Genomic DNA, 10,806 nt, shown 5'->3' with positions numbered 1-10,806 from the left:
AACGGGGGCACCGATGGGGGGAATGGGGGGGCCTGGGGGCACCGGGGGAGGGATCACGGTGGGTCTGGGGGGTGTTGGGGTGAGGGCCGGTGGGGGTCTCCCCATGGGCTCTGGACCTGTCCCTGTGTGCCATATATGACCCCCGTGTGTCCCCCGAGCACACCAATGGCCTTTGGGTCCTCTACGTGTCCCCACATCCCCAAGGCACACCCAGATGTTTCCCACATATGTCTCTGCACCCCAGTTCCTGCACAGATGTGTCCCACACGTGACCCCACACCCCAGGACACCCCATAGCCAGCCCAGTGTCCTTCCACAGCCGTTCCCCAGTGCCACCCGCAGCCCTTTTCCCTGCTCGGGACCCTCCACGGGGATGGAGGGGCGTGGGGAGGAGGAGGTGACACCCCCAGATGTGCCCCACACCCCCGACACACGTCCCCGGTTCCCCCAGACGTGCCCCATGTGTGTCCCTGTGCCCCACTCGCACACCACGCGTGTCCCCACACCTCAGGGCACCCCACAGACCAGCCGGGGGGTCCCCGGTGCCACCGCAGCCCCGCTGTCCCCGCAGGACCTCCCCGCAGGGATGGAGGGGCGCGGGGAGGAGGCGCCAGAGCCGGAGGTGTCGGAGCCGTCAGAGGAGGAGGAGGAGGAGGAGGAAGAAGAGGAGGAGGACGACGGCTCCGGGGTGCGGGTGACGCCGGCGCTGCTCAAGGCCACGACGGGCGAGTTCTCGCTGGAGTCCATCCTGCTGCTGCGGCTGCGCGGCCGCGGCATCGCCCACCTGGGCTGCCTGGCCGACTGCTCCAACCTCGAGTGGCTGGACCTGTCCGGCAACGCCATCGCGGGGCTGGCGCCGCTGGCCACGCTGCGCGCCCTGGCCGTGCTCAACCTGGCCGCCAACCGCGTGGCCAGCGTGGAGCCGCTGCGGGGCTGCCGCAGCCTGCGCCAGCTCAACCTGGCCGGCAACCGGCTGCGCAGCCTGCGCCAGCTGCGCTGCCTGCAGGGCCTGCGGCACCTGGAGAGCCTGCGCCTGCGGGACCCGCTGGGCAACCTGGGCAACCCGCTGTGCGCCCGACTTCGGCTTCTGAGCGCCGCGAGGCCGCGGCCCGGCCCCGCCAAGGCACCGCGGCCGCAGCCGGCATCGTCTGAGCTGTGGCACGCCAGAGATGGGACCGGAGAACCCCAAAGCCACCACAGCCCAAAGCCACCATCATCTGAGCCACAGGACCCCAAAAATGGGGCCAGGAGAACACCCAGAGGCACAAGTCTGAGCTGTGAGACCCCAAAGATGGAACTGGAGAACCCCAAAGCCACCATCATCTGAGCCACAGGACCCCAAAAACGGGGCCAGGACAACACCCAGAGGCACAAGTCTGAGCTGTGAGACCCCAAAGATGGGACCAGAGAACCCCAAAGCCACCACAGCCCAAAGCCACCATCATCTGAGCCACAGGACCCCAAAAACGGGGCCAGGACAGCCCCCAGAGCCACAACAGCCTGAGCTGTGAGACCCCAAAACCAGGGCTGGGATAGCCCCAGAGCCATCACGAGTCCAGCTGCTTCATCTTCCGAACTGTGAGACCCCAAAAACAGGTCTAGGAGCCCCTCAGTGCCACCCCTGCCCAACTTCATTTCCTTAGCTGTGGGAGCCCGGGAATGGATCCAGGAAAGCCCCAGAGCCCACACTGTCACCGTGAGACCCCCAGAGCCCAGAAATGGATCCAGGAAAGCCCCAGAGCCCACACTGTCACCATGAAACCCCCAGAGCCACCACAAGCCTGTCTCCTTCCCCTGAGGGACCCCCCCACTGGAGCTGGGGTACCCCCAGAGCCCCCCCGCCCAGCACAGCATCCCCAGGGAGCACCAGGGGAGCCGTGGGGAGCCCAGCCTCGGCTGTGGGACCCTCGGGGACAGGGGACGTGGTGGCACTGCGCATTAAACATGTCCCACCCTCCAGTGTCCCTCTGTCCTGCGGTCTCAGGGGCTCCCACTGCTCAGCCCACCCTTCATGTCCCTGTCTTTCACCCCTGGGGACAAGAGGTGACACAGGCAGTGGTGACGTGGAGCCCACTGCCCACCCACCCCTGGGGACAACGGGGGGGTGACAGGGGCGGTGCCAGCTGGGAATAAGAGCCGTGAGAGCGGAGCCAGCGCTGGGTTTACTGCGGAGCGGGGACAGGCGGGAGGGGGGGACACATCGGGGACCCTCCTTGGTCACACGGGGCTGGGGGGTGACAAGCGGGGCAGGCCGGGACCGCCGTGGCTGCGTCCGTCGGTGCCGCGGTGCCTGAAAGGGGACACGGAGGGGGGCTGTGATGGGATGGCCGTGTCCCCCCGTCCCCGTCCCGCGGGGTCCCCGGGGGCGCCCCGTACCCACCTAGGCTGGCAGCCCCCGGGAGAAGGCGAACATTCCGGGCAGGTACGGCGTGTCCCCCCCTCTGCCGGCCTCCTCCACCGCCCGGCACTCGGCTTCGTCCCGCTGCCGGATCTCCTGCGGGCACAGCAGGGGCTGGCACCGGCTGGGGACACGGGGGGGGCGCTGGGGGGCACTGGGGACACCTCACCTTGGCCGCCAGGTGGTGGCTGGGGCCGCAGTTGTGGTACTTGTCCAGCACCTTGGGGACGTCACCGGTGTCGAACTTGTAGCAGGCCAGGCAGGTCGGCTTCCTCTGGGGACACGGTGGGATGTCACCCCCGGGAGCCCTGGGGACCCTCTGGCACCGAGCACCGTCCCCTCTGTCCCACCCGGCACCCGCAGCAGCATGGTGGGGGGACAGGGGGTCTGCAGGAGGCTGAGGGGCTCTGGGACCCCTGGGATGGGGCCCAAGGGGGGTGGAAAACACAGGGATGAGTCCCAAGGGATGGGGGACACCCAGGGATGGGCCCAGGGGATGGGGGACACCCAGGGATGGGCCCAGGGGATGGGGGACACCCAGGGATGGGCCCAGGGGATGGGGGACACCCAGGGATGGGGCTCAAGGGAGGGGGGACACCCAGGGATGGGCCCCAAGGGAAGGGGGACACCCAGGGATGGGCTCCAAGGGAGGGGGGACACCCAGGGATGGGCCCCAAGGGAAGGGGGACACCCAGGGATGGGCTCCAAGGGAGGGGGGACACCCAGGGATGGGCCCCAAGGGAAGGGGGACACCCAGGGATGGGCTCCAAGGGAGGGGGGACACCCAGGGATGGGCCCCAAGGGAAGGGGGACACCCAGGGATGGGCTCCAAGGGAGGGGGGACACCCAGGGATGGGCCCCAAGGGAAGGGGGACACCCAGGGATGGGCTCCAAGGGAGGGGGGACACCCAGGGATGGGCCCCAAGGGAAGGGGGACACCCAGGGATGGGCTCCAAGGGAGGGGGGACACCCAGGGATGGGCCCCAAGGGAAGGGGGACACCCAGGGATGGGCTCCAAGGGAGGGGGGACACCCAGGGATGGGCCCCAAGGGAAGGGGGACACCCAGGGATGGGCTCCAAGGGAGGGGGGACACCCAGGGATGGGCCCCAAGGGAAGGGGGACACCCAGGGATGGGCTCCAAGGGAGGGGGGACACCCAGGGATGGGCCCCAAGGGAAGGGGGACACCCAGGGATGGGCTCCAAGGGAGGGGGGACACCCAGGGATGGGCCCCAAGGGAAGGGGGACACCCAGGGATGGGCTCCAAGGGAGGGGGGACACCCAGGGATGGGCCCCAAGGGAAGGGGGACACCCAGGGATGGGCTCCAAGGGAGGGGGGACACCCAGGGATGGGCCCCAAGGGAAGGGGGACACCCAGGGATGGGCTCCAAGGGAGGGGGGACACCCAGGGATGGGCCCCAAGGGAAGGGGGACACCCAGGGATGGGCTCCAAGGGAGGGGGGACACCCAGGGATGGGCCCCAAGGGAAGGGGGACACCCAGGGATGGGCTCCAAGGGAGGGGGGACACCCAGGGATGGGCCCCAAGGGAAGGGGGACACCCAGGGATGGGCTCCAAGGGAGGGGGGACACCCAGGGATGGGCCCCAAGGGAAGGGGGACACCCAGGGATGGGCTCCAAGGGAGGGGGGACACCCAGGGATGGGCCCCAAGGGAAGGGGGACACCCAGGGATGGGCTCGGGGCCCTATAGGGGAACTGGATGTGCCACAAGGCAGGGGGGACAACCCTCCAGGATGTGTCCCAAGGGAGAGGGACAGCTTGGAATGTGTCCTGAGGGAGGGGACAACCCTCCAGGATGTGCCCCAGGGAGAAGGGGACCCCCTGGGATGTGCCCCCGGGGAGGAGGGACCCCCAGGTGCCCCCGGGGAGCGGGGACAGCCCCTCACCCGGCTCTCCAGCACGCGGCAGTGCCGCTGCGGCGCTCGCTTGCGGCACGTGGTCTGTGCCAGGCCCAGGCGCAGCTGCACGAAGGTCCCCGAGGGGTCCTCCTGCGGGAACGGGGGTGGCAGGCGTGGCAGGGCCCGGACCCCCAGAGGGGTCCCGACCTCCAGAGGGACTCCCAAACCCCAGAGAACCCCCAGGAATACAGCCCCCAGCGAGACCCCGAACCCCAGGAGTGACCCAACTGCCCCCAGAGCCACCCCAAATGCTGGGGGAGACCCTGAACCCCACAGATGCCAACCCCTGAGAGGGACCCCAAAGCTCCCACAGGAACCCCACATCCCAGGAGGGACTCTGAGCCCTGGGAGGGATCCTGGAAACCCCCAGGTAAACCCATCCCAGGAATGACCCCGGGGTGGCTCCAAGATGGGCACGTGGCCCGAAGTGGGAGCTTGGAATGTGTCCTGAGGGAGGGGACAACCCTCCAGGATGTGCCCCAGGGAGAAGGGGACCCCCTGGGATGTGCCCCCGGGGAGGAGGGACCCCCAGGTGCCCCCGGGGAGCGGGGACAGCCCCTCACCCGGCTCTCCAGCACGCGGCAGTGCCGCTGCGGCGCTCGCTTGCGGCACGTGGTCTGTGCCAGGCCCAGGCGCAGCTGCACGAAGGTCCCCGAGGGGTCCTCCTGCGGGAACGGGGGTGGCAGGCGTGGCAGGGCCCGGACCCCCAGAGGGGTCCCGACCTCCAGAGGGACTCCCAAACCCCAGAGAACCCCCGGGAATACAGCCCCCGGCGAGACCCCGAACCCCAGGAGTGACCCAACTGCCCCCAGAGCCACCCCAAATGCTGGGGGAGACCCTGAACCCCACAGATGCCAACCCCTGAGAGGGACCCCAAAGCTCCCACAGGAACCCCACATCCCAGGAGGGACTCTGAGCCCTGGGAGGGATCCTGGAAACCCCCAGGTAAACCCATCCCAGGAATGACCCCGGGGTGGCTCCAAGATGGGCACGTGGCCCGAAGTGGGGGTCCCTGGAGTCCTGGCCCTTCCCAGACACGGAACAGTGTGCAGGGGCACCCCGGGACGGCCCCGGCTCGGGGACACCGGGATCAGCTCGGGTCCGTTAATGAATAACCGAGCTCAGCCCGGCCAGCAGGGCCCGTCCTGTCCCTGGGCACCCCGGGCACCCGCCTGCTCCCTGTGGGACACCCGACCCCCTCCCCACTCCTGTGGCCATCCCGGACCCCAGCCCCGAACCGCAATCCCAAATCCCAGCCCTGAACCCCAATCCCAAATCCCAAGCTCACCTGCTCGGTGATCCCGTCCATCTCCCATTCCCTCTGGGACACCCCCATCCCCTCCCCAACCCTCTCTCTGTTCCTCCTGGGACACCTCAACACCCTCCCCATTCCCATGGTCATCCCGGACCCTGAAACCCGAATCCCAGTCCCGGATCCTGTTGCTCCCACGCTCGATGACCCCGATCACCCGTGCCCCCTCCGGGACCCCCACCCGTGCCCCCTCTGGGAGCCCCACCCGTGCCCCCTCCGGGACGCCCTCCCGTGCCCCCTCCCTGCCCCTCTCCCTGTTCTCGTGGCCACCCTGAACCCCCAGTCCTCCATCCCGATCCCAATCCCTGCTCAGCCCCTGGATGCCCCCTTCCACCGCTGCTCCCTCCCTCCCCGTTCCCCCGGGACCGCGAGCCCCCTCCCCGTTCCCGTGGCCATCCCGGCTGCCGAGGGGCGGCTCCCGGTGCGGGATCCCGTTCCTCACCCGCTCGGTGACCCCGTCCACCTCGCGCTCCTTGAAGAGGAAATGCACGTTGCTGCGCCCGTGGAAATACTCCAGCACGTCCCGCACCACGCGCCGCTGCAGCGGGGACTGCCCCGCGGCCCCCGCGGCCGCCGCGGCCAGCGCCAGGGCCAGCGGCAGCCACAGCGACACCGGCAGCCTCATCCCGCCGGCAACGGCCTCACGGATCCGCGGGCCGCTGGCGTCGGGCTGGCATGAGCCGATTTCCTGGGATCTGCCCCCAAATCCGCCCCCGGGACGGCCCCGCGGGTGACCCCCCCCACCCCGCGGGGCGCGGGAGGAGGGGCCGGGATGGGATGGGATGGGATGGGATGGGATGGGATGGGATGGGATGGGATGGGATGGGATGGGATGGGATCGGGGGGAGACCCCGGGAATGGCGTCATGGGCTGCTGGGAATGCCACCCTGCCCTGGGAACACCGTCCGGTCCCGGGAACCGCTCCTGCCCTCCGAGAACGACTCCTGTCCACCGGGAACGGCTCCTGCCCCCCGGGAACGACTCATGTCCCTCGGGAACGGCTCCTGCCTCCCGGGAACAGGTTCTGCCCCTGGGAATGGGCTCCTGCCCCCGGGAACGGCTCCTGCCCCTCGAGAACGGCTCATGCCCCTGGGAATGGGCTCCTGCCCCTCGGGAACGGCTCCTGCCCCTCGGGAATGGGCTCCTGCCCCTGGGAATGGCTCCTGCCCCCCCCGAGAACGGCTCCTGCCCCCGAGAACGGCTCATGCCCCTCGGGAATGGGCTCCTGCCCCCCCGGGAACGGCTCCTGCCCCTCGGGAACGGCTCATGCCCCTGGGAATGGCTCCTGTCTCCCGGGAACAGCCACCAGTCCCCCAGGGATGGCTTCATGTCCCACCGGGAGTGACATCCTGCCCTCAGGAACAGGTTCCTGCCCCGGGAATGGGCTTGTGCTCCCCAGGAACGGGCTCGTGCCTACCGGGAATGACATCCTGCCCCCAGGAACAAACTCCTGATACCGGCCATGGGCTCCTGTCCCCGGGAATGGCTCCAGCCCCCGGAGCAGCCACGAGTGAGCTCTGCCCCCGGGAATGGGGTCCTGCCCCGGGAACGGGGTCCTGCCTACCGGGAATGGGGTCCTGCCCCGGGAACGGGATCCTGTCCTGGGAATGGGGTCCTGCCCCTGGAATGGAGTCCTGCCTACCGGGAATGGGGTCCTGCCCGGACTGTACTGGGGGACACGGGGGGACACTGGGACTGTACTGGGGACACTGGGGCTGTACTAGGGCACACTAAGGGACCCTAGGGGGACACTGGGGGACACTGGGGCTGTACTGGGGGACACTGGGGGGGACCCTGGGAGGGCGGGGTCTCTCCAGCCCCTCCCATCCCCTGGCGGCTGCTCTGTTCCGCGGCGCCGGTAGGGGGCGCTGCCCCCGGGCCCCGCCCCCCGACCCGGAACGGGGCGCGGCCGTAGCTGACACCATTACGTCACCGAGCGCGCTGACGTCACCGCGCGCGTGACGTCAGCGCGCCGCGGGGCAGCGGCCGCCCGTGAGTTTCCCCGGGAGGGTCTCGGGGGTCGCAGGAGCTGCTGGAGTCTCGAGGGGGGACGCCCGTGGCAGCGGCGGGTCCGGCGCTTCCGCGGGAGGGAGCCGGTGCTGGGGCGCACGGGGGTCACTCCGAGCCCCCCGAGGCGCGGGCGGCTCCGGGGAGAGCCGGGATCGCCGGGAGCTGCCGCAGGAGCCGCCGGGCCCGGGGCAGCGCGGCCCGGTGGCCCCGGGGCTGTTCCCGGTTCCCAGGGCTGTTCCCGGCTCCCGGGGCTGTTCCCGGGGCTGTTCCCGGGGCTGTTTTCGGCTCCCGGGGCTGTTCCCGGGGCTGCTCCCGGCCGATGAGGTGATTCCAGGCCGGGGCTCCTCCCGGGCCCCAGGGCTATTCCTGACTGCCAAGGCGGGGCTGTGCCGGGGCTGTTCCCGGCCCCCGGGGCTATTCCTGGGAGGACGAGGCCGTGCCAGGGCTATTCCCGGCCCCCGGCGCTATTCCCGGTTCTCTAGGCGCTGCTGTACCGGGGCTATTCCCGGCCCCCGCGGCTATTCCCGTATTCCCGGCTCCCGGGGCCGTTCTGGGTGGACGAGCCGATGCCGAGCCGGGGCCATTCCCTGCTCCCAGCTGCCGCTCCCATCCCGTTCCCGTTCCCATCCCGTTCCCATCCCGAACTACAACTCCCAGCGCTCCCGGCTCTCGCCGTTCACAGCCGGATCCGGCCCCGCTCGGCGCCTTCCGCACCCCAAATTCCGGGGGGAGGAGGAGGAGGAGGAGGAGGAGGAGGAGGAGGACGGGGCGCCGAGGCCGCCGCCGCCGCGGAAAGCGGGACTGGCTCCTCGGGAAGGGTTCCTGCCGCTGTGCGGGTCCTGGCTGGAAAAGGAGCTGGTCTGGGGGGTGGGCAGTGGGGATGGGGGGGACAGGGACCTGGTTTGGGGGGCAGGGATGTGGTCTGGAGGAGCAGAGGGTTGGGTATCTCTTTTGGGGAGCGAGGATCTTGTTTGGGGAGGAGGGATCTGCTGGGGAAGCAGGGATTTGGTTGGGGTAGGGATGGGGTAGGGATGGGGTAATTTGGGGAGCAGGGGTCTGGTTTGGGGGGCAGGGATGCAGGCTCCATCCTGGAGCAAGGAACCTCACATTTGGGATGCAGGAGTAGGGTCACGATCCCTGTCCTTGGCCTGTGGCCAAACCCAGGGAAAGGTCCCCAAACATCCCAAAATGACCCCAAAATGCCGCTGAGCCGCTGCCCCCTCCCCAGCCCGCCCACGCCCTGGATCTGCTCCCGTATTCCCGGCTGAGCCCGGCGCCGCGGGCCGGATCCCAGCTGGATGCCGTCGGCGCCGAGATCCCCTCGGACCCCTGCACAGGTGAGGGGAGGGGGCTGGGGTGGGATTTTCCGCACAGAGCTTGGTGCATTTTTGTGGGGACTTTGAACTGGGATGATGAAAGCGTTCTGGGGATTCCCGGGGATGGGAGAGGCTGCAGGAAAGCCCCAGAGCCCGGGATGGCCCCGTCCCAGCTCACCTGGAGCCTGGCTCTCCAGGAGCTCTCCCTCCCCGTGCCGGAGCCCGGCTCTGCCGGGAGCAGCTCGGTGCCAGCTGTGCCGGTGGTGCCGACTGCGGTGCCCCGTGTTCCCCCAGGGTACCGGTTCTTTAAGCCGGGGGGTTTGTTTGGGATGAAGCCGCCGGAGGAGCCCTTCGGAGCCGCGCGCCCGGGCCCGGAGGAGTCCAAGGCCCTGGGCAGCCCCTGCGCCGGTGAGTCCAGATCTGGGGGACTGGGGGAGCACTGGGACCGGGGGGCTCGGGGGAAAAGGCAGCCTGGGATTCTTCAGGGGCATTCTGGGCCAGTTCAGCACTATTTGGGGCCAGTTGGAGGCTGTTCTGAGCCAGTTTAAAGGACTTTTTCAGCCATTTTGGGCCAGTTTTCAGCCATTTTGGGGCCATCCTGGGCCAGTTCACCGCCATTCATGACCAATTTGTGGTAATTCTGAGCTAGTGGGTGGCCATTGTGGGCCAGTTTTGGGAGCCAGTTTTGGCCATTTTAGACCAGTTTTTGCCATTCCAAGCCAGTTTGGACAATTTCGGACCTGGGTGTCACACACTGGGGGGTTTGGGGGCCCTTTGGGGTGTCACACTCTGGGAGAGGCTTGGGGAGTTGATGCCCTTTGGGGTGTCCCATGTCCCCGTGGCTCAGCAGTGAGGGGCCCACAAGGAAGGGGGGGCTGGACCCGGGTCCTCCCCACCCGGGACAGCCCGGAATCCTCCGGGAGCTGGGATAACACCGGGATCTCTCCGGTGCAGTGGAGCCCGGGCGGGTGAGCAAGGTGGAGCCCGAGGAGAAGCCCGGGATTGGCGCCGGCTCCCTGGAGCTGTTTCCAGCCGCGGGCGGCAGCTCCGGCCGCTGGTTCCCCGGCGGGCAGCGCGGCCCCGAGCCCCCCCGGGACCCCCCTGCCCCCCGTGCCGGCTGCTGGGGGGCCCAGGGGGGCGTCCCCGGCCCCTTCCGCTGCGCCCAGTGCGGGAAGGGCTTCCGGCAGAAGCAGAGCCTGGTGACGCACGAGCGCATCCACACCGGGGAGAAGCCGTTCCGCTGCGGGGACTGCGGCAAGAGCTTCAGCCAGCGGCCCAACCTGCTGACGCACCGGCGCGTGCACACGGGCGAGCGGCCCTTCCCCTGCGCCCAGTGCGGCAAGAGCTTCTCGCAGAAGGCCAACCTGCTGGCGCACCAGCGCATCCACGGCGCCCACCCCGAGGAGGGCAAGGCGCGGGCGCGGGCGCCGGCGCGGGGCTGCCCCGAGGACGCGCCCTTCGTGTGCCCCGAGTGCGGGAAGAGCTTCCGGCAGAAGCCCAACCTCATCACGCACCGGCGCATCCACACGGGCGAGCGGCCCTTCTCCTGCTTCCTGTGCGGCCGCAGCTTCAACCAGAAAACCAACCTGGTGACGCACTACCGGGTGCACACAGGTGAGCGGCCCTTCGCCTGCGCCCAGTGCGGCAAGCGCTTCACCCAGAAAACCAACCTGGTCACGCACCAGAGCACCCACACCGACCTGCGCCCCTTCCCCTGCGCCCAGTGCCACAAGTGCTTCAAGGACAAGGTGTCCCTCAAGGCCCACCAGAAGACGCACATCCCCCGCCAGCGCCGCTGCCCCGCGCGCGGCCCGGCCCCCGCCGCGCCCTTCGGGGCCGCGCCCGCCCTGCTG

General features: G+C 69.6%; 4 protein-coding genes across 4 annotated transcripts in view; 3 read left to right on the top strand and 1 right to left on the bottom strand.

Annotated features, from left to right (window-relative positions):
* Positions 1-40: 40 nt before the first annotated feature.
* LRRC61 (leucine rich repeat containing 61) lies at positions 41-1,327 on the top strand. Its single transcript, XM_041473903.1, has 2 exons — positions 41-231; positions 290-1,327. The coding sequence occupies exons 1-2, from the start codon at positions 136-138 to the stop codon at positions 1,325-1,327; spliced, it is 1,134 nt and encodes a 377-aa protein (XP_041329837.1). The 5' UTR covers positions 41-135.
* An 817-nt stretch (positions 1,328-2,144) lies between these two features.
* On the bottom strand, positions 2,145-6,353 carry RARRES2 (retinoic acid receptor responder 2). The gene is made up of 5 exons (XM_041473890.1): positions 6,070-6,353; positions 4,879-4,980; positions 2,568-2,672; positions 2,381-2,494; positions 2,145-2,290 (listed from the first exon to the last, which is right to left on the bottom strand). The coding sequence occupies exons 1-4, from the start codon at positions 6,250-6,252 to the stop codon at positions 2,381-2,383; spliced, it is 504 nt and encodes a 167-aa protein (XP_041329824.1). The 5' UTR covers positions 6,253-6,353; the 3' UTR covers positions 2,145-2,290.
* Positions 6,354-7,274: 921 nt separating this feature from the next.
* On the top strand, positions 7,275-9,263 carry LOC121356986. Its single transcript, XM_041473902.1, has 5 exons — positions 7,275-7,293; positions 7,637-7,860; positions 7,899-8,504; positions 8,866-8,993; positions 9,248-9,263. The coding sequence occupies exons 1-5, from the start codon at positions 7,275-7,277 to the stop codon at positions 9,261-9,263; spliced, it is 993 nt and encodes a 330-aa protein (XP_041329836.1).
* LOC121356985 (zinc finger protein 420-like) overlaps positions 8,685-10,806 on the top strand; it is a 5,317-nt gene continuing 3,195 nt past the window's right edge. Inside the window, exons 1-3 of the mRNA XM_041473901.1 lie at positions 8,685-8,974; positions 9,248-9,361; positions 9,908-10,800. Of these exons, the coding sequence (XP_041329835.1) occupies positions 9,283-9,361; positions 9,908-10,800 (972 nt within the window). The 5' untranslated portion in view covers positions 8,685-8,974; positions 9,248-9,282. The remainder of the gene's footprint in view (positions 8,975-9,247; positions 9,362-9,907; positions 10,801-10,806) is intronic.

This window comes from Pyrgilauda ruficollis, unplaced genomic scaffold (assembly GCF_017590135.1).
Source record: "Pyrgilauda ruficollis isolate IOZ18807 unplaced genomic scaffold, ASM1759013v1 scaffold306, whole genome shotgun sequence".
Lineage (NCBI taxonomy): Eukaryota > Metazoa > Chordata > Aves > Passeriformes > Passeridae > Pyrgilauda > Pyrgilauda ruficollis.
Note: the sequence above shows the minus strand (reverse complement) of the source record. Positions and strands in the feature narration are given on the sequence as shown.

Excerpts from the sequence above, each read along its gene's own strand:
- LRRC61 (XM_041473903.1), top strand. The coding sequence starts at position 136 with ATGACCCCCGTGTGTCCCCCGAGCACACCAATGGCCTTTGGGTCCTCT. Across the intron at positions 232-289 it reads CAGATGTTTCCCACATATGT|CCCCATAGCCAGCCCAGTGT; the intron begins CTCTGCACCCCA and ends CACCCCAGGACA.
- RARRES2 (XM_041473890.1), bottom strand. The coding sequence starts at position 6,252 with ATGAGGCTGCCGGTGTCGCTGTGGCTGCCGCTGGCCCTGGCGCTGGCC. Across the intron at positions 2,673-4,878 it reads GCCGCGTGCTGGAGAGCCGG|AGGAAGCCGACCTGCCTGGC; the intron begins GTGAGGGGCTGT and ends CCGTGTCCCCAG. Across the intron at positions 2,495-2,567 it reads GCCACCACCTGGCGGCCAAG|GAGATCCGGCAGCGGGACGA; the intron begins GTGAGGTGTCCC and ends CTGTGCCCGCAG.
- LOC121356986 (XM_041473902.1), top strand. Across the intron at positions 7,861-7,898 it reads GGCCCCGGGGCTGTTCCCGG|GGCTGTTCCCGGGGCTGTTT; the intron begins TTCCCAGGGCTG and ends GGCTGTTCCCGG. Across the intron at positions 8,505-8,865 it reads AAAAGGAGCTGGTCTGGGGG|CCCGCCCACGCCCTGGATCT; the intron begins GTGGGCAGTGGG and ends CCCCCTCCCCAG.